This window comes from Panthera uncia, assembly GCF_023721935.1.
Source record: "Panthera uncia isolate 11264 chromosome B2 unlocalized genomic scaffold, Puncia_PCG_1.0 HiC_scaffold_24, whole genome shotgun sequence".
Taxonomy (NCBI): Eukaryota; Metazoa; Chordata; class Mammalia; order Carnivora; family Felidae; genus Panthera; species Panthera uncia.
The window spans coordinates 93649199-93675794 of NW_026057580.1; the positions used below are offsets into that span (position 1 = coordinate 93649199).

General features: G+C 40.6%; 2 protein-coding genes across 8 annotated transcripts in view; one reads left to right on the top strand and one right to left on the bottom strand.

Moving 5' to 3' along the window:
* Positions 1 to 17779, top strand: part of ECT2L (epithelial cell transforming 2 like) — an 81433-nt gene extending 63654 nt beyond the window's left edge. Inside the window, exons 16-23 of the mRNA XM_049654457.1 lie at positions 489 to 703; positions 1977 to 2124; positions 3547 to 3620; positions 3720 to 3876; positions 4965 to 5030; positions 6981 to 7069; positions 15454 to 15626; positions 17073 to 17779. Of these exons, the coding sequence (XP_049510414.1) occupies positions 489 to 703; positions 1977 to 2124; positions 3547 to 3620; positions 3720 to 3876; positions 4965 to 5030; positions 6981 to 7069; positions 15454 to 15626; positions 17073 to 17200 (1050 nt within the window). The 3' untranslated portion in view covers positions 17201 to 17779. The remainder of the gene's footprint in view (positions 1 to 488; positions 704 to 1976; positions 2125 to 3546; positions 3621 to 3719; positions 3877 to 4964; positions 5031 to 6980; positions 7070 to 15453; positions 15627 to 17072) is intronic.
* A 1704-nt stretch (positions 17780 to 19483) lies between these two features.
* The window catches only part of REPS1 (RALBP1 associated Eps domain containing 1), an 86016-nt gene continuing 78903 nt past the window's right edge, over positions 19484 to 26596 (bottom strand). For 6 of the 7 annotated variants that reach the window (XM_049654448.1, XM_049654449.1, XM_049654447.1 and 3 more), the window contains 5 exons: positions 25661 to 25846; positions 24582 to 24677; positions 22793 to 22941; positions 21981 to 22086; positions 19484 to 19741 (listed from right to left, as the gene is read on the bottom strand). In XM_049654448.1, coding sequence (XP_049510405.1) covers positions 19673 to 19741; positions 21981 to 22086; positions 22793 to 22941; positions 24582 to 24677; positions 25661 to 25846 — 606 coding nt within the window. In that variant the 3' untranslated portion in view covers positions 19484 to 19672. The remainder of the gene's footprint in view (positions 19742 to 21980; positions 22087 to 22792; positions 22942 to 24581; positions 24678 to 25660; positions 25847 to 26596) is intronic. The other variant, XM_049654452.1, reaches the window with a different exon arrangement.

The window sequence follows — 26596 nt, forward strand, 5'->3', positions numbered from 1 at the left end:
TGCAGTGTTGTCAATAAAACACTATAAATCAGTCAGTAAACACTGGGGAAAAGGCACAGGAGAGCAACCAAGAGTGGGCAACCCAAAGGCTTCCTCACTGGACTATCACCATCATGAAGGCGAGGCTCTGTGCCCTCCCATCGTTGTGTAGTGACCACCTAGCATGTGTCACTGAATACGTATTCAAGTAGACCGGATGGATAGACATCGAGCCTCAGTCTGGCCCCCTCGGGATCCAAGACTGGCCCGATGGGAGGGGTTAGTTGGTGATACCGGATCAAGCCGTGGTCAGCAGGGTCCACCACAGTCCCCTATCAGGGTCCCCTTCAACCTTGTATGCTGTAAACCCCAAAGGGGGAATCTCAGAATGACTGCCCGACTGTTCGTCGGTCATTTCTCTGCCTCCTTCAGCTTTCAGGCTCTTGGAGGCTGTAAACACGGAAAGAGTCATTCTGCTTTCCCTGTGAGTCCTTAATGCCTTTCTACAGGAGAGAAAGCTCCAGATGGACTCGGCTGGAAAGCGAACGGGGGTTGTCAGGGAACTCTTACGGAGTGAGAGAAAATATGTACAGATGCTGGAAATGGTGAGAGAGGTCTACGCAGCACCACTGCAAGCAGCCCTGTCATCAAATAGAGCGATTCTGAGTGCTGCAAATATCCGGATCATTTTCTCCGACGTTTTGCGGATTCTAAGTCTCAACAGGTAAACTCTGTGTAGGCATTTCTTCAAATATTCACTCATCATGCCTTGGGAGGAGCCCACCCTTAATTATTTCAAAAGCTGTACAGAGGCTCTTCTCCGCCCTGCTCAGAGCCCCTGATCATCTCACGAGAGAGGACTCTTGCTGCTGGGCTGCGACCAAGAGTGAGAACTCCTGGGGGCTTATCCCTGCCTCAGTTCGATGCTGTGGTTCAAGGAGTGGAGCTGAGTGCCTGGGGATTTTGTATTCACTATATTGTTCACGCAGAAGGTGATGGGAAGAACCGTCTGTTTGTTTTGTTTTTGAGATGGGGGGGGGGGGGAGGGGAGGGACAGAGAGAGAGAGAGGGAGAGAGAGAGAGAGAGAGAGAGAGGGAATCCCAAGCAGGCTCCACACTCAGGGCAGAGCCAGTTGTGGGGCTTGATCTCATGACTATGGGATCATGACTTGAAGCCAAAATCCAGAGTTGCACGCTTAAGCAGCTAAGCCACCCAGGTGCCCCTTTTATTGATTTTATTTTGATTTTTTGAGAGAGAGTGCCTGTCACTGTTCTTAATCAGCAGTGCCCAGGTGAGCAAAGGGAACGAAAACAAAGGATTTCATGGAGTCAGGTCACTAGGATACTGTACTTCGAGAACCCAAGGCTGGGGGGTCAGCTCAATGACAGCAGGTTGTTCCATGTATGCCCCAGTTGACAAAGAAACGTGACCACGTGCACCAGCGGTAAAGACAGACTGAGCTGGTGCCTCTCTGCCAGAGGCAGAGTCACCTCTCTGGGTGATTCAGAAGTGCTTTGCACTCCGTGGCCACCCCCCATTCCTGCAAAAGGAACAGGTTGAACAAGCCTCTCCCTGGTTTCAAGTCCCATCAAGGGTGGAATGAAGGACAACCTTAGGGCCTCAGGGAAACGGGCCGGGTGGGGGGGGGGGGGGGCATTTGAAGCGAGTCAGTCACTCTCCTCTGAGGACTTTAAGAAACCTTTGCCGCCCTCCTGGCTGGCCATGTGGGAGGGGTGCTGTCCGGGGCAGGCCTCCGGAGGCCGGCCGGGGCTTCTGGCTCAAGGAAATGAGGAGAGATGAGGCTTCTCCAGAGGCAACCTACGTCCTCACACCCCAGTTCCTCCCCCTTTCCTGGCAGACCTGCCCTGCTCTGTGTCAAGGCAAAACGACTGGACCAAAGCCCTGCCAGCCTGCGCTGACGACAACTAACCTGGTTTTTAAGTTTCCAGGTTATCCCTGGCCACTCTTTCACGGGCATGCTTCTCTCCTATGGCAGGCAGTTTCTAGACCACCTGAGAGACAGACTGCAGGAATGGGGCCCGGCCCACGGCGTGGGGGAAATATTCCTAAAGTTTGGAAGCCAGTTGAACATATATACCAATTTCTTCAACAATTATCCGGTTGTTCTGAAAACTATGGAGAAGGTAATGATTGAGTTACCACCCAGGCACGTAGGAGACCTTCTGAGCTCGAGAGGAAGTTTTGTGTGCGATCCAAAGGACTAGGATTAATAGGGAAGACTTCCTCCCTACTCTTAGCTTCCAGTTTGCTGTGAACTCTTTGGGGATGGCGACTCTGACTTATTTAATTTCGTATCACTAGGGACTAGCATGGTGCTTGATACAGTAGGCCCCAGGAACTGATTGTTGGGCTGAACTAATCATACACGTTTCCAAGCTTTCATTTGTCCCAGATACCCTGTGGTTTGCTTAGAGAAAACCGTCGAACAATTAGGTAGAAACAAAACTGAGAGCCCTGATTCTACTCTGCCAACACGTGTGGTCCTGCGTGGCCTTGACAAGCTCAACTCTCTTATGGAGAAAAGGAATCGATAACACATGTTGCTTGGAATAGGGACACTCAATTTGAAAAATCTCATTGTGAAATAAGGAATTTCTTTGCCTTCCATCCCTTGGAGAGTTCATTACACACAATTCTTCCCACTGCGACCGACGCCATATGTAGTCTGGGCAGGAACATTCAGCTCCTTCTGTGTCACTCGCTGCTCTTGTTGGGGTCTCTTCTGACGGCCGTGAGATTTTTCTTTCCTCCCTCTTCAATTTGTGTGAAAAGCGCAGCAGAAGACGACACCTTGACTTCTGCCAGTGTCGGCTGCATCCACTCCGGCTGGGTCCGCCCATCTGCACTGAGGCCGAGGGGAAGGCTTAGGGGCTGGGAGGCCTCTGGACGATCCCTGACCTCAGACGTCTCCCTTTGTAGCATTCTTCTTGCCCCACTTAGGGAGTTCAAACACTGCTAGACAAGTGAATGATGGGAAAGTTGCGTGAATAAGGCGATTTCATAGGACCAACCATAGGACGGAAATGGGAGCAGAGTGTCACATATTGTCACTAGCACGGGGTGTGCATATAAGCAAGTACTCAGTGAACGTTAGCTGTTAACATTACAACAGTGAATATTTGCCTTCTGGAAATTAGCATTACTGGTGTCTTTTAGGCACGTGTGTGCTGAGAAAAATGAGGTAACTTCCGGAGGGCTCTACTAAGATGAACGAATGCATTTTAAAACATATTTGGCACAGTGGAGCCTCTTTCTAATGCTCCTGTGGAAAACATAGTCAACAGCAGTATTATAGGTGAATAGTTTCTTACTGTGGGGATAACACTTACTGCCTGACAAGCACTTTATGGAGAGGATTCTTCCTCTCCTCACCACGAGAGTTAGGTACAGTATCCACGGGAAAACGGAGGCTCAGAGAAGTGAAATAACTTGACAGGGTCACATAGAATTAGGTAGAATTAAATTAAATCTTTAATTTTAATCCAGGCCTACCTGGCTGCAAAGCCATTTTGTCTATACTGACTCAGTTCACTGAATACCTTTAGTGCAGAGAAACGATACCAGCATTCCGAGCTTTCCTGAAGAGGCATGATAAGACCGTTGCTACCAAAATGCTGAGGTGAGTTCTGAGAGAAAGCACGGTGGGGGTGTCCTAAGCACAGGGCACACTTTGACCTTCCAAAAGTGACCAGCGTTCCATTTTCTATGCCTCCTACAGCCTCCCGGAGCTGCTCTTACACCCATCCAGAAGATTTGAAGAATATATTAATCTTCTGTACGCTCTGAGGCTTCATACTCCTGCAGAACATGTTGACCGTGGGGACTTGACCGCTGCGATTGACCAAGTCAAAAACTATAAACGTTATATAGATCAGGTTGGTTGCTGGTAAGAGTTGGTGTCCTTGAAAAATGTTACAATGCTTTGCGGTACTGACTCAAAGATCCTGAAATAGCTTATCCTGTCGTGGTGTTCTTTACTTCAAAGTCTTTTATCCCTTTCATGTGAAATCATCGGGTTCAGGGATTTGGAGCACTAAGGGCATCTATTCTAAGCCAAGCAACATGAGACACAATGTTTTCAGACATCTGCGTAAGCGCAATAGAACTTTTATTAATATGAAAGTTTGAAGACTCGGATATTTAGATTGATTTTTCCAGATAACTAAGAGGAAAAAAAAGCAAAATTCTTTGTTTCTGAAGGTACTTCTTACCGTGTTAATTAAATTTTCTGACTCAGTAAGTATAGCAATCATAATCATTCTCGGGGGTGCCTGGGTGGCTCTGTTGGTTAAGCGTCTGACTTCGGCTCAGGTCGTGATCTCACAGTTCGTGAGTTCAAGTCCCACTTCGGGCTCTGGGCGGCATAAAAAAATTTTAATCATAAAAATTTTTAATCATAAAAAAATTTTATGATTAAATCATAATCATTCTCTGAAAGAATTTGGCATCATGGAAGACAGTTCTATCGTTCTGAAAATACTGTTGTGATGGGCGTACTGCATGGGCAGCCAGGCTGAATGTAACCTGATAACATATTATGCCCTGAAGATACTTTCTGAATACAGTGCTGTCACTTGTGTCTTTGTTTTAAAACACTGGGGATACGATGGGGCGCCTGGCTGACTCAGTCAGTTGAGTGGCCCACTGTTGATTTCAGCTCAGGTCACGATCCCAGGGTCACGGGATTGAGCCCCATGTCAGGCGCCGCGCTGAGCGTGGAGCCTGCTTAAGGTCCTCTTTCTGTCGCCCTTTGCCCCTCTACCCTGCTTGCATTCTCTCTCTCTCTCTCTCTCTCAAATAAAAATAAAAATAAATAAATAATTGGGGACACGAAACTGAGATTCTTATTAAGGGTTATGAACATACGGAGCCCTCTATCAAGTGACATAAAATATTTTAAATCTAGTTTTTCTGTATAAAACTTTCATAATTTTAGCTGGCCTAAAATCACTTTGTTTACTAGATGAAGCAAAACATCGGTATGAGAGATCAGCTGTCAGACATACAGAGAATCGTCAGGGGATGCCCGGTACGTATTCGGATGTGCTCACTACATCTCATGCTCAGGAATGTAACCTCCGGTCATCGGCAAAGGAGACATGCATTTTTCCATTCAGCTAACGTCTGTTGAGGGCCTACTGTGTGCCATGTGCTGGCGAGCTCTCACATTTCACTTCCTTGCTAGCTGTAAGGGTGCATATAAGAGGCACGAGTGAACTTGACCCCATCCCATAGTTTGTCTTCAGTCTTAGCTCTCTGATTGGTACTTCTGTAACATGACCTCCTTTGGGGAAAGGGGCCATGTCTTTTCTGATGTCATATCTCCCTGCACATAGAGCCTGGTGCAGGATTCTGCACACTGAGGATATCTAAAAAAATCTCAGGAGTCATCTGTTAGCTGCTGCCTATATAGAATATCATCTGGTCCCACTCTACCTTCTCTCTTACTGCCTTGCCTACCACTTTATGATCAAAGAAATCTACTCATAGTTCTTCAATAATGTTAATCTTTCCTCACACATTTGTGCTTTGTTCATGCTTTGCCTTCTCTGAAATTGCCTTCCTTTCCCACTCCACTGGATAAACTCTTTATCCTTTAAAAGTCCAGTTCAGGGGCGCCTGGGTGACTCAGTCGGTAAGTGTCCGACTTCCGCTCAGGTCGTGATCTCGCGGTTTGTGAGTTCAAGCCCTGCGTCGGGCTATGCTAACAGCTCAGAGCCTGAAGCCTGCTTCGGATTCTGTGTCTCCCTGTCTCTCTGCTCCTCCCCCACTCACACTCTGTCTCTCTCTCGAAAATAAATAAACGTTAAAAAAAAAAAAATCCGGTTCAGGGGCACCTGGGTGGCTCAGTCAGTTAATCATCAGACTCTTGGTTTTGGCTCAGGTCACGATCTTGTGGTTTGTGAGTTCAAGCCCCTCATCGGGCTCCGTGCTGACAGTGCAGAGCCTGCTTGGGATTCTCTCTCTCCTCTCTTTGCTCCTCCCCCGCTCGCTCTGTCTGTCTCTCAAAAATAAACTTAAAAAAAAATCAAGTTCAATCATCATCTTCCTTGTGAAGTTTCCCCAACATCTCCAGCTGTGAGTTCCCCCTTCCTGGGTTTTCCGCAGCACCTTGAACATCTCTCTCACACTTTTTTGTAACCCTTAATTCATAAGACTGGGAGCTCCATCAGGTATGAGCTATGATTTACTTGTCTTCTAGTAGGAGTTCACCATATGAATTATGTTGAATTAAAGTATCAATTGATTGGAAATGTTATTTATTTATTTATTTACTTAGGCCAAAGTAGGGAAACAAGATGGAGCTGTTTTGTTAGAATTTAGATCTGGACATTTTGCTAGGGAGAGTGAAGTTGACTGGATTACAAAAAGTCCCAAATCTTGGCACTCACAGAGTCTGAACTTTATCTCTGGATCGCTGTGCATAACAAGTGATCATCTCCACAGCTAGATCAGTACAAGGGCCTAATTTCTTAATTTGTAACAATCCATTCATTACCCTTTCTTGATAGATCCCTTCTTTCCTGCTTCCAACCCTCCTCTTCCTCCTCCTTCTTCTTTTAACACTAGGAAAGCACTTAAAGAATTTATAAATAAAACAGTAATTTCAGTAGCTTTAAAAATTAGACAACAGGGGCACCTGGGTGGCTCAGTCCGAAGAACATATGACTCTTGATCCCGGGGTCGTGAGTTCAAGCCCCATGTTGGGTGCAGAGATTACTTAAGACTTGAAAAAACAAATGAATTTAAAAAATTAAAAATTGAAAATTAGATAACACCCTCAAAATATAGTTTTCATGGTCAATTCTGTGGTCTTTCTAACGAAAGCCTGTTTTGTTAATAGTAAAAACACTCACTTTTTCATAATTAAACTGAGTTCTACTCAACAGTGTGCAGGATATCAAATGGTTCTGCAGTAGTGGGACTTCTATTTTCTACAAATTTATGAATGTGTCTAATTTTGTTTTTTATTTCACAGACTCTATCAGAGGAAAACAGATATCTGATTAGGGTCCAAGATGTAGCCCAGCTTCACTGCTATGATGAGGCAGTAAGTTTCTCTTTAAGGTAAGCATTGAACTATCCTAAGGCTGTGACTGTGACTTGCTCATCTTGTATCTGGGATTGAGTACGATGTCTGACATAAGTTTACAACAAATCTTTGTGCTGTACTGAAAACTTACACACACATTCCTCCGAGATGATGTAAGGTGCTTTACTCACTCACATTCCAGGCAGCTACTGGATAGAATGGGAGAAAATACATGGTCTCTGCCAGAACCACAAACTGCATAGAAGCAGGAATTCTGAAGGTGGGTCACTTCCCCGCTGAAAGGAGATCCAAGTGGTGGGTATCACACCAGTGATTTGCTCAACTATAAGAAAGAGAAGGCCAGTTAATTATCCTCAGATAGTTATTGAGGTTAGTATTAAAAAGGTCTCACCAAGGAACCACCATTGTATTGAGGGCCCACTGTATCTGTTCTGCACCTCACAGTAGTGTAAGAACAGAAGATGGGAGGGTGCTAATTTCCATAAGCTAGCACCCCCTTTCCTCCTTTAGAACAAGGATGGGGGGCCTCTGGGTGGCTCAGTCCGTGAAGCTCCCGACTCTTGATTTCGGCTCAGGTCACGATCTCGCGATTCATGGGTTTGAGTCCTGCAGTGGGTTCCAGGCTAGCAGTGCAGAGCCTGCTTGGGCTTCTCTTTCTCTGCCTCTCTCTCTGCCCCTCCCCCCCACTCTCCCTCTTTCTCTCAAAATAAATAAATAAAGACTTGAGGGAAAAAAAGAACAAGGATGGGCAAACTTTTTCAGTAAAGGGTCAGATAGTAAATATCCCGTGGCAACTACTAACTTCACCGTTGCAGCACAGAAGCAGCAACATAATGATCCAATACATAAATCGTACAGTCTTCATAGACAATACAGCACATAAATGAACCAGTGTGGCTGTGTGACAATAAAACTTTATTTATAAAACAAGTGGGGTCATAATTTACTGATCCCTGCTTTGGAAAATTATTTGCACAACTATGTTCTTAGTATTAATGGCAAAGATGAGAAATCAACAGACAGCAACCAAACTGGAGAGACATCAACTCCCTTAATTTGTCCGATTTCAACAAAAGAAGGAAAAATGGATTTGCCTGTCATTTCAATGAATATTTCAGTGAATGTTTCCCAAAGGCATAGGTCAGTGTGTGTGGGGGGTGGGGAGGTGGTGGTTGGAAGAAACCCAATCCTCTCGGCTCTATTCCTACCTGGAATGATTCTAAATGAAAATCAAATTACACAATTGCGTCACTTTTGTCATGGTCACAGTGTTTTTGTTTCGTTTTGTTGATTTTGTTTGGTAACGTTAGAAGTGAGCTGTAGTGATGGAAGGAAACTAGCTAGCAAACCAGCAATTTTGAACATATTGGTGTAGTGGGAGACATGCTCGGGATTATTCCAGTTTTTTATTATTAGAATTTATTTTACCTTCATGTACTCATGAAGGTAACACTCTCTCTTTATGTAAGTCTGAGTTTCTGACCTACATAATTTACCTTTTCTCTAAAGACCTTCTTTTAACGTTTCTTGCTAGGAAGGTCTACTGGAAATAAATTTCCTCAATTTTTGTTTGTCTGGTAAACTTTCACTTTTGAAGGATAATTTCGCTGGCTACAGAATTCTGGGTTGCTGGTTTTTTTTTCTTTTCTTTTTTTTTTTCTTTAAATGCTTATTCCACTGTACTCTCTTCTTGCTTGCATGGTTTCTGAAGGGACATCCAATGTCATTGTTGTTCCTCTTTGGTAAGGTGGTTTTTTTGTTTTGTTTTTGTTCTCTGGGTTCTTTCAAGATTTTCTCCTTGTCTTTGATTTTCTGGAGTTTGAATGTAATATGCCTGTGTAGATTTTTTTGGTATTTACCCTGCGTGGTATTCTATAAGCTTCCTGGATCTGTGGCTTGGTGTCTGTCAATAATTTTGTAAAATTCACAGCCATCATCACTTCACATACTTCTTCTGTTCCTTTCTCTTTATTCTCCATCGTCTTTTCCCATTAGATATATGTACATCTTTTGTAATTGTCCCACATTTCTTGGAGAGTCTATTCCTTTTTCAGTCTTTTTTCTCTTTGCTTCTAAGTTTGGTAAGTTTCTATTGATGTACCTTCAGGCTCATTGATTCTTTCCTCAGCTATGTTCCATCTGCTAATGAGCCCATCAAAGGCATTATTCATTTCCATTTCAGTGTTTTCAATTTCTGCAATTTTATTTTGGGGGGTTTCCATTTTTTTGTTCATATTACTCATCTGTTCTTTTGTTGCATGTTGTCCACTTTTTTTTCATTAGAGTCCTTACTTTATCATAAATATTTAAAATTTCTGTCTAATAATTCCAACATCATCCCTGCCATGTGAGTCTGGTTCTAAAACTTGCTTTATCAAACTATTTTCTCTCCTCTTAGCAAGATTTGTAATTTTTTGTTGAAAGCTAGATATATTGGGTGAAAGGAAATGAGGTAAATAGGTCTTTGGTGTGAGGTGTTATGTTTATCTGGCTAGAGGTTAGCCTGTGCTTACTGTTTGTTGTAGCTGTGGTGTCAGAAGCTACAGTTAATTCTGGTGTTCTTGTTTTTGTCTCCCCTTTTGTCACTGAGTTTCCTTAGAGATCTCTTAAATAAGGTCTGAACCTTCTAGTTCTTTTTAGCTATAATCCCTGTCGTTATGAGTCCTATGGATGTGGTAGTCAAATGGAAGGAAGGGGAGGAGAGGGGAGGGAAGGGGCGGGGAGGGGAGGGGAGGGGAAGAGTTCTATAGTCTTCTGATGAGGTCTTCGTTTTTTTTTTTTAGTGAGCCGTGCCCCTAGGCTAGGACCTTCAGAAGTGCTTCCCAGTCTTGTTTTCTGTTTTGTTTTGTTTTGGTGCCCCTCTACTGACACAGGAAACTGAGAAAGGAGCTGGAGGTACAAGTTTCCCTCCCCCATGTTGGTTCGATTCTGATAAAAATAGTTTCCCTTGAAGGCAGTCCTTTGTTAAGGAGAAGAGAACTCTTTGGGCATGTTTCAAAAAAGTTACTTTTCCCTTCCCCATCTGGAAGAATGAAAAGATTTTTCTCCCGATTTTACAGTGAGAACCTGGTGGGGCTCCTGGAAGTACAATTCCTGCAACTTTCAAATTCATGCAAGTGGGGACAGAATGTTCCCCTAAGGCTAGGCTTCCAGGAGTTCCTAATCTCTTAAACTAGTTCACACTGTCTCTAGCAGTTAGTCAATTATCTTTTAAATATTCTTTCCTGATGCTGCTCCCTCAGGGAGTTTCTGTTTCCAGTAAGCAGTGATTCCCTTATCAGTGTCTCCCCAGCTTTTGGGTGGCTGGTTTACCTTATGGCCTCAATTCTTTGATGGATCCAAGAAGAGTTGCTGATTCTGAGGTTTTTAGCTTCTTTTTTGTTGTGAGGGTGAAGTTAGGACTTCCAAGCTTTTTGACATGTCCAACCAGAAACCAGATGTCTCAATGTTTAGAATTTAGGCTTGTCTTCAGTATTTGGACAACAGAGAGTACATTTTGAGGATAATGAGAGGATACCAAATTATTTTATACTCTAATTATGAGGTACATGTATATTTAAATAGGCACTATCTCAGTGATTTGCCAAGCAACAAATGTACATATAATTTTACATCAACAGCTGAAATTAAATACAAGATAGTTTCATATTCCAGAAGATATTACAGAATATTTAGCCTGAAACTTTACTATCATTCTGGAAAGTCACATGAAACCCAAGAAATCCCATTCCTATGACTTTCATCAGGGATTTCTAATCAGAGGAAACTGCTAATATTTATACTGACTCACATGAGTATAAGCTTTTATAATGTACTATATTTTATTAATGCTATCTATCTACCTATCTATCTATCATCTACCCACCATCAATCTGTCTCTACACTCAACACAGGGCTTGAACTAATGACCCCAAGATCAAGAGTCGCACACTCCTCTGACTGAGCCAGGCAGGCACCCCTATAATTTATCATATACTTTAAATTTTCTCATTTGATATACTCATTACAATCACTTGGTGAAGCAAGTAGGACTGGAACCATGTTATGGGTGGGAATCTGGATTTAACTTGTTTGAGGCTGCAGAATAAGTGCTGGTCTGAAACTCAAAACCAGGTCTCAGTGCTCCTACTGGTTAGACCAGCAGGTGGAAAGATGAATTAACCTTCCTCATAATAAACTCACCATCTGAGCAGCAGGTATGAAACAACAAATAAACAAGAGCTGCGACACAGAAAAAATAAGTAAATATTTGCACCGTAAGTGAAAAAATTTCCTCAGGGGGTAGAGATGAAATCATAGAGTCATTTTTGAGTTAGGAAATTTGGGGTTATTATTTGTACCTCTGTGGCTATCGCCCACAGAGTTTTGGGATATGTTAAGCTTTTATAATACATTATGGAATTTGGAACTTTTATAATATAGTTTTTTCCAGAAACGCCAATTTTCATTTATGTGACTTTAAGCTTGCTGGTTTTTAAATAGACTTTTTTTTTTTTTTTTTTTCCTTCCCTCTTTCCTACCTTGATGCAAAGGTGCCCAAAGGTGGAGCCTTCTAGGACTGGTGAATAGTGGCATGGCCTTGAATCACTAAATGGAGCCATCCACTTCTCAGACCAAGTCCTCTTGGGACTTGGAAAAACCCTATTACACTGCCAATATAGATTGTAAACTTTCCTTTTAGTCTTACCCCAAAAGGCCTACAGTCATTTACCAGGGCCACTGCGTTTTGGGGACTTCCCAGGGATACGGGACTCTGAACTGATTCTTATTCTGGAAACTCAAAAAGCCACACAACCCTCAAGTCAGAGTGTGGATGTATGGGAGCGACAGTTTTGGCTCAGGTCAGCTCACAGAACCGATGGCTCAGTTGTCTGTTCGTGCCCGAGGTTGTATTCTGAAAATTCCTTTGAAGGTTTTATGTATTTATAGTAGTTGGGTAGTTGGTAGTTTTGGCCGTCTAATACAATAAACAACAAAACACTTCTAGGATGATGTTAGGAATTTAAACTAGAACAGAGCTGTTACATTTTTGCTGAGTCATTTGACCTACTTCTGAGTAAGAAAAGAAATTCTATCCAAGTTTAGAGGAAAAACCCTACCCCTTAGTGTTGTTTCTTTTCAGTATGAGCAGAAGTGGCTTTCTGAAACCCTACTGGGATCCATAGTTTCCACTTTAGCCGCTATTATGTCAATATGAAAGATGAAATTACTTTTATATATGTAGAGGAATTGTTACGTTTAAAAAAAAAAGTTCTGGTGTTTCTTGTCTGTGGATGAAAACTGTTGATCTTGAGGGGCTTAATTTAGTAAATGGCTTTGAAAACCTTCTTTCTAGATAGAACTCAGGTATATAGAGAGAGTAAAGTTTGGTTTGCGAGTATAATTCATTCCAGAAACATGCTTGTAATCCAAAGCACTTATATCAAAGCGAATTTCAAGAACCCTGGGCTCAGTTGTGATTGTGTGACATTCGGCGTCACGTAGACATTATTTACCAAGTTAAAACTTATTAGAAATGTTTGCTCATCTTGTGGAACACTCGCAGAACGTCACTCACAATCCAAGGTTTTACTGTATTTTAAACAGCATTCTCATAAATCAGATTGAAATAACAGAAGCCTCTTTGTGCGTTTTCAAGCCTGTTTCCCTGTTCATGTCCTCTGATTACAAGTGGCTTCAACTACGAGTTAATGTGCCCGCTCCTTCCCTTCCCTGCCAAGTGGGTCACAAAACTGGAATTCTTTCATTTACCTCCACTTTCAATATTACCCCTTCCAAAGGTAAAAAGTGATCATTTACCAAAGCAGACACTCCTTTCAAAGCCACTTCTTTAAATCAAACTTGTATGCACGTTCTCTGATAATTGAGATAAAACAGAAAAATAATTATCAGTAATATGGTAAAATGAATGCCAAAAAAGGGCAAGAATATGGGTGTTCTTTACCTATTTAAAGTGGTCATTCACCACATGTAGACCATTACATACAGACTTTATCTGTATAAATGTTATCTCCTGCCTTTCCTGCTTCCTCTCTCCCTCACCCCTATTGTCAGAATACCCTATCAACTTGACCTAGAATATTGTTTCTTGCAAGCACCCCAACTCCTTCCAGCCTAAATCATAATCACATAGAAATGGGAAGGGAATGTGTGAAAAAGAAAAAGCTGGCTTACGGTTGGGTGACCACAGCTCTTCTATTTATCCACACATCTAACACAGCCTGGATTTCCTAAAACTCTCCAAAAAACTGAATCTGAAGCATAGTACTCCTTAAAAAATGTCTAACTCCCGGAACCAGTCCTTTGCCTAGCTTGACGTGGTTGTAACCAATAAATCATCTAAATGCTTCACTGTTCAAAATGTGGTCTGCACATCAGCATCATCTATTAGATGAGCTGAAAACCTATTAGATTTTAGAAATGTAGAAATTCGCAGGCTACTGTAGCTCTACGGCACTAAAATTTGCATTTTAACAAAATTCTCCAGGTAATTTCGATGGACATTAAAATTTGTACCACGAGGTGTGCCTGGGTGGCTCAGTTAGTTGAACGTCCAACTTCGGCTCAAGTCGTATCTCACGGTTCACGGGTTTGAGCTCCGTATGGAGCTTGCTGCTGTCAGCGCAGAGTCTGCTTTGGATCCTCTGTCCCCCACCCCCCCATCTGCCCCTCCCCCACCCTCTCTCAAAAATAAATAAAAATGTTAAAAAAAAAAGTTTGTACTATGTACAAGCCAGAACCATTGTATAAAATGGATTCTAAATGGTAATTATAGCAGCTTTTAGGGACAGCAATCTGGAAGTTTTCGATAAAAATACATAAACCCTGTGACCAATCAATCCAACCCCCTAAAACGTATCTGATAGAAATAACAGCATGTAAGGGATTTGTCTACATGTAAAGATCAGTTTATTAGAACATTGCTCACAGTGACAACAAAGAACTAGTGAAAGGAAGGAGAGAGAAAGGGAAGGGAGGAAAAAGACCCAGGCCTGTAAACAAAACCAATGTGCATCAAAAGGGCTACCCACACCATAAAGTATTAGTTGGCCATTAAAAAGGATAAATTAAAGCCATACCAGTTAACTTGAAGTGATTTCCATTGTGGACAAAAGCAGGAAAAAAGTGTGACTAATATTTCCATTTTTGTAAAATAATGGCAACCTATCTATAAATAGATGTGTATATTCGCGCATATGCGTGTGATTACCTGAGCGGGGAAGAAAATGAAGAAAGCCAGGTACTAGCTTGGTGACTTAGATGAACTGAATGTAGGGAGGAGGGAGCCAAGCAAGAAGAAAAAGTGACCAAAAAAGTACACTTAAAAAAACCAAGGGTATGGAGTGATGTCGCCTTAGCATTTATGTAAAACTTGATGTGGATGTTCATAGACAATTTAAAAATTAAACAAAGATGGTTGAGATAAAAAACGAAGAGACTTCCTGTGAACATCAAGCCTGTAAAGTGACTCCCTTTCTTGGAGTAACTGAGGATTGCTTGATGGTTCTGAGAGAAGAAAGGTTTTTGATTATCCTTCCGTAAAACCCTGAGCCAGCTTCACTTAGCCACTCCTGGTGTGTGGGGAGGGGGACGCCGGGGACACTGTGTTTGGGGGGAGGCGCGGCTCCCCTGGCTCTTCCCCAACCCGTTGCTTGATTCTCTGCTGAGAAGTCCTACTAGAGCACACTGGCACCTACCAGACACAGAGACCCGGCTCCAGCAACACAACAGCAAAGGGGGTCAGAGACAGGGGTGGACGTCACGTATTGCCTGTTGATAAACCATCGCAGCAATCTCAGTGAAAATGAAGAGCTGCTTAACCTTTCATACCGATGAAGTGTAGCATCTGTTGATTTCCCTCCAATCAAAATTAGAGAAATTCGAATTTCCTACCTAGGAGTTAAATGCATTTGTCCCTGCTTTGTGCTTAAGACACCTTGTGCCAGACTGGTTCTTGTGTTTTTCTCTACCCCAAACTGTTGTTACCCTTAAAGATGAAACCAAACAAAAACTTACTTTCCCGATTACCCAAATACTTCAAACATTAAAATACCAAACTTGACCGAAGTTTGAAAACACAGCTTTCACACGATTCATGTCATAAAGGAGGAAAAGTTCAACGTCCATTTGCCCCACACTGATTGACCACTTGGCCAATGAGTAAGTTCAGACCATTCCATCAAGGCACCTTGAGGCCCACCCACAGCCCTGGTCTGAGAGACAGGAGGGACTATTCACATCTGAGAGACAGAAGGGACTACACAGAACTTCAACCAGCCATTCCAAAGGTCTGCAGTGGGCCAAAGCCTTGACAACTGGCTTATCAATGCAAAGATGATGAATTGTGTAACAAAGCATGTATGTATGTGTACGTAACCCTCCTTCACTTTTAACACAGGACCTATGAACACACCCGTGATCTCAGTCTTTTTCTCTTCAATGATGCACTACTCGTTTCGAGTCGGGGCACATCTCATATTCCGTTTGAAAGGACTTCAAAATCAACCTACCAGTTCATTGCCTCGGTGGCTCTTCATAGGTTACTTGTAGAGGATATCCCAGATTCCAAATGTATGTATTCTTTTTCTTCCAAGAGTTAAATACCTTCAGAAAACTGTATTATATAATGCTCATTAACTATGAAAATATAAAAGTGGGAAAAGGACTGGGATTTTAATTTGCAAGTTTGCTAATAATTATCCAAATGTTTTTTAGGTTTCATTAATGTAAACTTTCATCTATTAGAAATAGCAAAAGAAAGGAATGCTTGCATTTTCAGATGTGCACCCTACATATTAGGAAAACAATTTCAAAAATCACAAAGGGAGGCATGAACGAACATCATCTTGAGTTCTTTGAAGCAATTGACAGGAGAGCTGGAGCCCTTATAACCACTACTCACTACTTCTTGTAAATGCTACAATTTTAGATTATTATCCATCACTTTTCCATTTTACTAGGACTCTACACTGCCTATACTTGCTACCATTTTAGATTTCTATCTACATTCCCATTCCACTAGGACTAAGTGATTATTACAGATCTGTGCACCTTTTATTCCCTAAATTCATATTCAAGTTGAAAGTTCTTCTGTAATTAACAGATTTGCAAAGGATGTTTAGTAACAAACATGTCATTCATTAATAACCTCAATAGAACTATCGTCTGTTACAAAAAGAAATCCTACTTAAAAACACTACTGTGCCTATTTTTAGTTATTATCCTGCACTCTATTTCCCAAGCTTAAAAGGATCTTTCTCTTTCCTCAATTTCTATTAGGCCAGACAACCTGGCCAATATTTTTCACTGCATGTCAAGGCAGGACGTAAGGATAAAGCTGGAACCAAGATCTTAGAGAAGGAACTCAATTAAAAGGGATGCTTCCCATTAGTGTTAGCCCCATTTTAAATCTGAGCCTGAAAAAAGATGAACACCAAAGGTGAAAATAAATATTTCCACCTAGAAGACAAACTCAGATAACCTGAGTTAAGCTGTCTATAATCACCAGGAATGGTTAAGGAGGGTAGGATGTCTGCTTTCACCTCCCCTTAGTAAGCTCTTCCCTGTGTCAAGACATCATTCTATAACCTGCTAGGCGGTTGGCACTCAAGCTACGTAACTGGCTTAATTCTGACACCGGCCTTCATACCAGCGTGGTGCAGGCCTAGGTCTCACATCTCTACCTGCACCAGCTCTTAGCACAGACCCTACTGATTCCAGTTCTTCTAGAGTGGCCGAGACAAAAAATTAAGGAACATTATATCATCGATCATTTAGTCTTTAAAACTAACTGCTAATTACAATTAAACAATTACAAAGACAAAAGTTATCTTAGATATCTAAATTATTCAGCATTTTTAGGAACTTATATTCTAAACTGGATTTGTATTTGTTGGAATCCCCTTTTAGTTTTCAAAAAATTCTCAAAGATGACTTGGTCAATTCTTGAATTTTAAAACATTTTCTTTTGATTGTGACCTGCCAACATTAATTAGTATACCTCAAATATTTTTACAGATATCAGGAATGCATTTATTGTTCAAGGTCCAAAACGTGAATGGATTTGTGCTACAGAGGCTGGGGATGACAAATTCCTATGGTTGTCAGCACTCCAACGTGCCATCAAAAGCAGTCTGGACAAGTGAGAAAACATTCTGGGTGCTAATTCTCCCTGGCAAACACAATGTATTTTCTATTCCAGAAGATCCAGCAGGAAGCAGAATGACGATTTGTCACGGATGATAGGAGAACGAACTAGGATGATCCATAAAGTCCCTCCTAACTTTTAAGCTTTATCATCCATGTTCAACTATATGAAATGTACAGTAACAATTTGAGTCCAAAATTTTGAAACACTTCTTTTGGTAGTTATTTTCATAGACAATATTATTTTGATTAACTTGAAAGTTTTATTTTGTGATCTAATGAAAAACAAAATTGGAATAAAAAGCGTTTTTTAGATGATCAGTTTAGAGAAATATTTTGTTGGTGACTTATCAATCATATCTTTATAAATTTTCATGATATAATTGATTTAGAAATGTGTATAATATAAATAACTTAAAAACTTGTCTATATCCTTAATATGAATGTAGTCCTCCAGAGAGCATTAAAAACAAATCACTACAGGGGCGCCTGGGTGGCTCGGTCGGTTGAGCGTCCGACTTCGGCTCGGGTCATGATCTCACAGTTTGTGAGTTTGAGCCCTGCATTGGGCTCTGAGCTGTCAGCACAGCTGTGCTGACAGCTCAGAGCCTGGAGCCTGTTTCCGATTCTGTGTCTCCCTCTCTCTCTGACCCTCCCCCGTTCATGCTCTGTCTCTCTCAAAAATAAATAAACTTAAAAAAAAAAAAAAAAAAACACTACAAAGCACTAAAAAGTTTTGTGTGACTCTTAAGTGTTTTTTGGTTGCAAACTTCAAAATTTTCTTTCTTTCTTTCTTTCTTTGGCTTCAAAATTAAAATTTTAGACCTACCAAGTAAGTTTTAAAAAGTTAAATTAGACATTGTTAAATTAGAAGGCTGGTGGGGAAAAAAAAAATTTAAGAAACAAAAATAAAGGAAGACAATTCTGTTTTAAGAGAAACAGCAAAATAGGTGTTGAGTAGTTTTCTGTGTCTTTAAAAGGCCTTCATTCAATTATTTAACAAACTGAAGCCATAACCTGTTAGCTACCTGGAAACTTTTGCTGATGTATGCAGTAATAATATTTTTCACTTAAAGTAGATATTAATATTGGAAGCTTTCAGTTGTCACTTTCCTGTTTCATATTCTCCTTTAAGATAATAAAATCTACTAGCACAGTCTAGGATTGTGAACTGGGCTATATTAAACATCTTTAATAAACACACAGATTCCTTCTAATTCTTGAAAACTTAAATTCTTGTTAAAAAATATACAGAAGTTAAATATTGTGCTGTTTTATTAGTGTAAAATCACACTTTGATTCTGTCATGATATATCCATGCAGCTTAACATCTTGATCCGACAGACAGAATAAACCATTAAAGGGAACATCTGTTGTTGGTCAGCAGTGAATGCAAATTTACAAATGTGATCAAAATGTATTTATCATATAATGTAAAACACATTCTAAGACAGTATATCACTCTTAATAGGGCACACCTCAGAAGCTCCGTTAATAGGAAAAAACCTGCCTCTATGGCGAAAGAATGAAGGACAGAATAGCTGAAGGTAAAACTGGAAATCTCAAGAAATTTCCATTTATTCTGTGATAATTAATGCCCTCAGAAGTTTTAAAACATTATTACCTGAAAATAATCCCTGTAGTGACTGATAAGCATAAGCTTCTAACTGAGAGTCAAGTGCATAAATCATGCAAAAAATGGTGATGTTTGCAAGTGGACGGTACTTATGTTGTTGGTTTCAACGCTTTCCCTTCCCTTCTAGGAGACAAATAAGAAAGGCCTGGCTTCGTAGCTATCTTGTAAGTTTACATGACTGCTGAGTCAAAACCTCACACACGAAAATTTTCAGTTACTCGTGAAATGGCTCAAATTTTCACAAGGAAAATGATAAATTCTGACCCCCAAGTGGACATGGAAGAACCTGAAAGTGCCACGTGACTCCTGAAGACTGCCGATTAGGGTTAAAGAGTGCCTCATGCAATATAGTTCTTTCAAATAAAAAAATTCAGTAGGAAACTCACTTTAAAGATTTTTACAAAAAAGCCCATAGGTGCTTTATGTAAACCTAAAAGACAACTTGACAATTCATTTAATTTTGTCTCCCCTTTTGCAAATATTTCAGTCTGTGCTTGAGATATAAACGGGAAGGCCGTTCTGTAAATCAAATCAGTGTGAGGTTCTGGCCACGTAAGTGCACTGGACCAATGTTCCGAGTTCCTGATACTACGGAGTAAAGAAGAGTGGGCTGTGCCAACAAAAACAATATAACCTCCGGAAAAAGTCATCCTGACCCTTTTATTGTTGAAATTAAAAAATAAAAGATACTTAAATACAGGTGAACATATAGGGCAAAACAGAATCATAAAATTCAATGTTGAATTAAGCAGTGAGCTGACTGTCTGGGTCTCCAAATTGGCTTGGACCCAGAACTGCTTAAAAATGGGTATGTTCACAGTTAACGGCAATTGGCTTATAGGTGAGAGAACGGTCGAAGTTGTTCCAGTTGAACTTCCAGAGAAATTCTCTCCTCAAGAACATCCTGAGAAAAGATGCAAAGCTAAGTTACATTTCAAAGTACACAAAAATGAAGGCACATATACAACAACTAAGCATCAAGAAAACAATTTAAACTTGTAATGAAGGGATGGTCATTCATATTTTAAAAGGATACCTCACTTGAGAAAAGTAGTTTCTTTAAATGTACACAAAATTAAGATACGATCTTAACTGAAATCTTTTTCTTACAAAATAAATCAGGGTAATAAAATGTTTTTTAATTATTAGAAAAGCCAAAATTTGCAAACGATGGCTATTCGTGCATGCATTTTGCATAAAACCTACCCCCTGCAGTAACAGCTGATGAATCAATTAAACAGATTCTTTCTCCTGGTGATATCTGGTCATAAAAACTCCTGAACCTCATCTGAGTTTCAGTTTCACAAAGAGTAAATCTATTTTCCAATCAGAATTTCTAATCACTGTTGATTCTCAGCTGTCTTTTCAGACAGCCAGGAAATTCTAACTCACCTGCTTTGTTTTTTTCTTTTTCTCGATCACCTTGATAATATCGTGTTTTAACCAGAGCTACCTCTTCCTATTTCATATCATACTTCCTTTTTCTGTTCTCAGATATAGTGAGAAAAGTGATTTTTAACATAGCTTCTATATAGATGTTTCTTTTTTTTTTTTTTTTAACGTTTTATTTATTTTTGAGACACAGAGAGACAGAGCATGAACAGGGGAGGGTAAGAGAGAGGGAGACACAGAATCGGAAGCAGGCTCCAGGCTCCGAGCTGTCAGCACAGAGCCCGACGTGGGGCTCGAACTCACGGACCGTGAGATCGTGACCTGAGCCGAAGTCGGCCGCTTAACCGACTGAGCCACCCAGGCGCCCCTATATAGATGTTTCTATAGGCTTCCTTAGTCCTTCAGAAAAACATGTGCTGATGAGATTTCTATTGTCAAGGTATGGTAAGCAAGCTTGTTCTCAGTTTTACATTCTTCCTTTACAACAGACCAAATTCATAACCATAGACTACAAATCTCTTCTTTGATCAAAGAGTTGTACAAAAATACCATTCATTCACAGGTATTTATCAAATGCCTAACATGCGCTACGTTTTGGGGATGGAGACAATACGGTTGTGAGTTTATCTAGGGGAGCCCCAGTTTATTTCTGATGTCCTGGCCTACACATTAACACATCCCTCTCTCTTTTCTCTGAAAAGTATTTTGATTTGGACAATGTATTACGGTCACCCTGAACAGAAAATATGCTTTACTCTCAGTGAGTTCATTTTAGTAGGCCAGAGAGACAAATGTGCCATAGACAGTAATTCCAGATAGTGTGATAAATGCTAGATGAGGGATATAAACAGAATGTTTTGGGAACGAACTAACTCTGCATTTATTTTACAAATTTCATAATTCAATTTATACTTCCACAGACTCTTTTCTCATCTTTGTGGTTTACAACCTTGCTACTCGAACTGAGAGCAACAGTCATCATCTGGAAGCTTATGAGAAATGCAGAATTCTCAATGCCCATGCCATACCTAATATGAACCAGAATTTGCATTTTAACATGACCCCTGATTAACTATGTACATGTTAAGATTTGAGAGCCACTGGTTTACAAGACATGAATATGTAATAATGTTGGTAAACCATAAATGATTCTGGCTAATTTTTATCTGGAGGGATTCAAAGAAATCACAGTAGTAAGAAAAGCAAACCCATTCCTCTCAAGTACAGATGACAGGAGTACACGCTGGCCATAAGCAGCATTTCTACTGAAGGCTAGTCTTTTCTCTTCCACATGTGACATGATCTAAATTGTCCGCATCCTCCTTCTTCTTTAGACCTGTTTGAGTCCCTTTAATAGATTCTGAGTTGTCTTTGATAAAAGGATAAACTAACAATACTCAAATCATCTTAGAATTCAGTAAGAGCATAGAGAACCATGTCTATGATCTTGGAGGTACCGGAGGTCACGATATTTCCTCTCTTGGGTTTCATTATGAAAGTTCAGGAATATTACAGAAACAGTGAAGCCATATATATGTAGGGTATGGCAATCAGACCAGAATTGAATATGCAAAATTCCTTCTAATATGAAAAGGTTCAAAGGCGTAAAGAACATTTTCGATAACTCGTTTGTTTCTCTTGCTACCTGGGAAGTTCCATATAGCCTATGAATTGCTGGATCACTTCTAAGTTCCTGTTAACTCTAAGATGTTTTGAGTCCATGGAAGTTCCCCAGTAGAGATTCAGAATACCTTTAATTGTTGCTGCAATTCACTGTTCAATCTGGCCAAAACTGTGTTGGTTTCCTTATTGCGTCTAATTGATGCCTGAATTGCTTTCTTATCTTTCCCAACAGACCTGAGAAGATAAAGAGGGCAAGAAAACATGACTTTCATTTCTTATCTTTAAATTCTCTCATTCTTCCTTGACCTATCACTAAATCCAGAAAGTAGAAGAAAGTAGTTGCCTTAATGGCATAGCTCAACCTCACTTGCTTGGTTTCAGTGGTCAGCCAAAAGTATCAAAGCTTAATTATTAGTTATTGTTTTAATTGTTCTTCTTCTGTAGAACTCATCAGCAACCCTCTTCTGTAAACAACCACACAGTAAATATTTTAAATTTGTGGGTCATATGGTTTCTGCAGCATATTCGTGTTTTGTTTTGTTTTGTTTTCCTTTCTCCTGGCTCTTCTCTTTTTTACACAAATGTGAAAGCCTTAGTTCTGGGACTTACAAAAACAGGCCATGGGATGAATTTGGCCCACAAGCCCCTGAGTCCGCTGATTCTCGATCTAAGACAACCGTAGTTAAAACATTAGTGTTATTCTACACTATCAGTTTTTTAAAAATCTGCTCAAGGGTTTGCGTTTGGGTTTTAAAATGGAATTGAACTTAATAACAGAAAGAGGAAAAGCGGAAAGCATATTACACCTGCTCATAAAAGAGAAAATGCTTAAAGAGGAGAAGCTGAGAGCCACTGCTCAACTAAAGAGCTAGTCTGATAATTTAATTGCTGGGCTTTTTGTTACTAGTAATTACATTTGTTTCAGAACTACTCTGATTACCTAGGAATAGAAGGCTGTGATGCAAGAACAGCAGCTAAGACACCGGTCTTTTGTGTATGTTCATCAACTTCTGGCCTTAATTCATCTTCTGATTTTAATCTTCTGCGAACAGGTTTAGGTGGTGGCGCAAGGGGTGTTGTGCCTTTGCTCTGGAAGAGAAGAATTCTGTTAACAAGGAGCATGTCCTGAAGACATTCACGGTTAATTAGCACTTCACCAACATCATTTGCTTTCTTTAAACTGCTTATTCTCCACAAATTAAAAGTCATCTGTCCCACTTTAAAACAATTTATACAGTAACCACAGCTAAGTTACATTTCAATAGGAGAGGCTGTTGACATCACAATTGTGAATGTACCTAACAAGATACTCTTTTAAAAAGGGCAACAGGAGTTCCTTGAGTCCCAAATCTGACTCAAAACTATAATATTCACAGTTTAAATGTTAACAAGAAACATGCTCAATATATATACCTGTTTAATAAGTATAAAAGGGAATCTCCAGAAATATGTATCCATTATCCTAGGATTTCCTACTCAAAAATACTAAAATATATCAATAATAAAGCAATTTATAAAGAAGTAGAAAGCTAGGCAATACTTTAAAACTCATAACTAAAATGCACAATAATTGTAACTTTTTAAATGTTTATTTTGGGGGGGGAGAGAGAGAGAGAATGCGCACATGCGTGTGACAGCATGAGCGGGGAGGGCAGAGAGAGAGGGAGACACAGAATCTGAGGCAGGATCCAGGCTCCAAACTGTCAGCACAGAGCCTGCTGTGGGGCTCGAACCCACAAACCGTGAGATCATGACCTGCCCCGAAGTCGGACGCTTAACCGACTGAGCCACGCAGGAGCCCCAGTAATTTGTAACTCTTGAATACGAGTGGACATTTTGTTGGAAACTGAGATTCAAATATGGTATTTTGGCATTTACCATAACCTGATTTGATCTGTTCATAGATAAAAATGAGAATCAACTGCCATATCTTTGGTTCAGTGCTATGTGTTGCCGTGAGCTGACAAAAACACACTATTAAAAAACATCACAGAAATACAGTACAAACTAAGGTGTCCAGAAAGCACAATTTAAGCACTTTCAGAGGCATGTGCTGTAATAACTACTGGGAATATCTGGATGAGAACAGAAAAAAAAAATTACCAAGACTTTTCTCTGAACAGAAAAGTATGCCAGTATCTGTAATTTACTTTGAAATGCAAAAAACAGATACGAAAAACTGATGTAGATAAAGGACAGAGAGATACATGACAATGCAAGTACAGGAAACTGTACAGTCAAGTGTGGGTTTTTTGATGTATATAACGTAAAATTCTCTCAACTTTACCGTGTGTGTCAAAATTTTCATGAAATGTGCTGGGGAAAAAATAATCCCCAAAACAGTCAAGAAGAAGAGCCCAGAGCATAACATTCTTCAAGGGTTGACCATTTTTCCCTATGACACTTAAGACTGCAATAAAACAAACTGAATGTGACCAATAAGGAAGCTCTATTTTATGCATGTGAAGAATGTGGTAACATGAGGTCTGAGAACCTATGGTCTATACTGGATGACAGACTATTATCTCCTAGAATTTTTAAACGGGCAGACCTTGTTCTGAGACCGACTCAGTATATTATAGTTCTGGCAGTGGGTGGGTTAGGTTGCTCTACAGTTAACTTTATTTCTAAGATTTCTGTCAGTTTTAAAATCTTACAAAGTAAAAATGACGTCATATAACATTTTATATGTACAAAATAACCAATATTATACAAGACTTGTCGCCTACCACATTGGCAGGAGCGCTAGCAGCTGTCTTCTCTTCAATTTTACTATCTGTTTTGGCAACTCGAAGAGAACTTGCAGGATCAGAAGCTTTTTCAACCTAGAGATGAATATATTATCATTCCTAACTATATGTAATCAGTATAAAATTATGCATAAATACATATGTTAACAAATCAGAGAGTAAAATATTAAGAAAATGTTCAGTCTGATAATAAGGAATTTGAGAAAACCCCGTACAATGACTATCCTGTGCTACAGAAAGGCAGGGAGCAGGGAAGGTGACAGGTCTCTGAGGGAGAAGGGGGGAGGGCTGAGAATGCAGCCCGGCACAGTCTGGAAAATTCTTGCGGTTGGGGGAGGGGATGCCTCCACCCCAGAGAGCCGAGTACCCAATGCCCTGGGCACACCTGGACTTCCCCTCAGGCTCGCCCTGCCTTCCTGGAGGCACAGCCCACACACCTAGAGGCCCCAGGGCTAGGCAGAAAGTTACAGGCTTGAAGAAGCGGCTAGTAGAAAATTTCCCATGGACCGGATCTGTAAGAAGCTTTAATAAGTCTCTCCAACTTCACATTTATGTTCGGTGAGGTGGGGAATCCCTAGAGAAGTTCTTGCCACTAGAACTAGACAGAATCTCCTGGAACGCTGCTGTCTAACTGAAGTGACTTACTGTCACACAAATGGAGTGTAGCTATGGTAACCACAGCCACTTATTACACGGAAATCTTCACCAAATCACACATCAGACGCTCAGCATTAAGAAGCAAGCCCCTGAGCAGTGTTTCAGCCATGACCAGATGGTTGTGTTTGTATCTTTTCACACGACAACTAACTTCCACGCAGATTCTCATTCTTATTAAGCATTATATTGCAACCAGCAGGTGTCTAAGACCAATTAAAAAAATTAAGAAGCACAGACCTAGGGAACAGAAATCCTCTAGAGCAGCAGCAGAAGATATTTTATTCACTCATGTCCATTCTAGTATCTACTTTTTAGAGGTTCCTCTGTTTACAGACCTACTTGTGAATATAATGTGGGAAGCGTTTCCCAGCAGAAAATCAGCTAAGCCCTTGAAAACTCACCGGTAAGACCTCTGCATGTTTCTCAGCTTCATCCTCTTGTTCTTCATTTACGTTTGATGCAGCAAATACTTCAAACTGGCTGAAATCTGCAAAATTTGGTTGTTCTGGTATCTGCTGAGGTGAGGTACTAGTGTGAGTTATTAGGCCATCGGCATCCACTGGGCGATGCACAACGGGACCAGGAGCCTGCACGATGGTTTAGGAGGAACACACATTAGTGTATCACTGGCAGCAACCTTCTTTGAAAATACATTGTACAAATAACCTTGTTACCTGTAAATTCAGGGAGGTGAGCTACAGTAGCATCTAGCCTCTAAAAAACTGTAAGTGACATGCTGAGACACTCAAAAGGTTAAGATGACAAACTTTCAATAAAAAAAGATACTTTTAGGGGCAGCTGGGTGGCTCAGGTGGTTAAGCGTCCGACTCATGAGATCAAACCCGGCTGGGCTCTGCGTTCACAGCACGGAGCCTGCTTGGGATTCTCTCCCCACGCCCCCCTCCCCGCCCCCTGGCCCCTGCTTGCGCTCGCTCTCAAAATAAATAAGTTTTTAAAGGAGATTTAAAAAAAAGATACTTTTACAAAATTCTTATTACAAAGAAAGTACATCCGAGGACAGGGAGGGTCTGGCCCTACTCCCAGATTCTCCACTTGTGTCTTTTTTTTTTTTTTTTTTTTTTAATCGGGCCACTGCACAACAGTTTGTGCTTTAAAAAAGTTACTTTTATTAAAAAAATGTTCCATCATATTTCTAAAAAGGTTACGTTAAAGTGTGAAAACCACCGCTCTAACTATTCTCCCAATACTTTGGCGTTACTTCCCTTCAATTTTCTTCCACTCCTCTGCCAGAGCAATCCTCTAAAATCTTCAACCCAAAAATACATTTATTGAGGATCTAACTTTTGGCCAAGCACTATGGAAATAACAGCAAACAA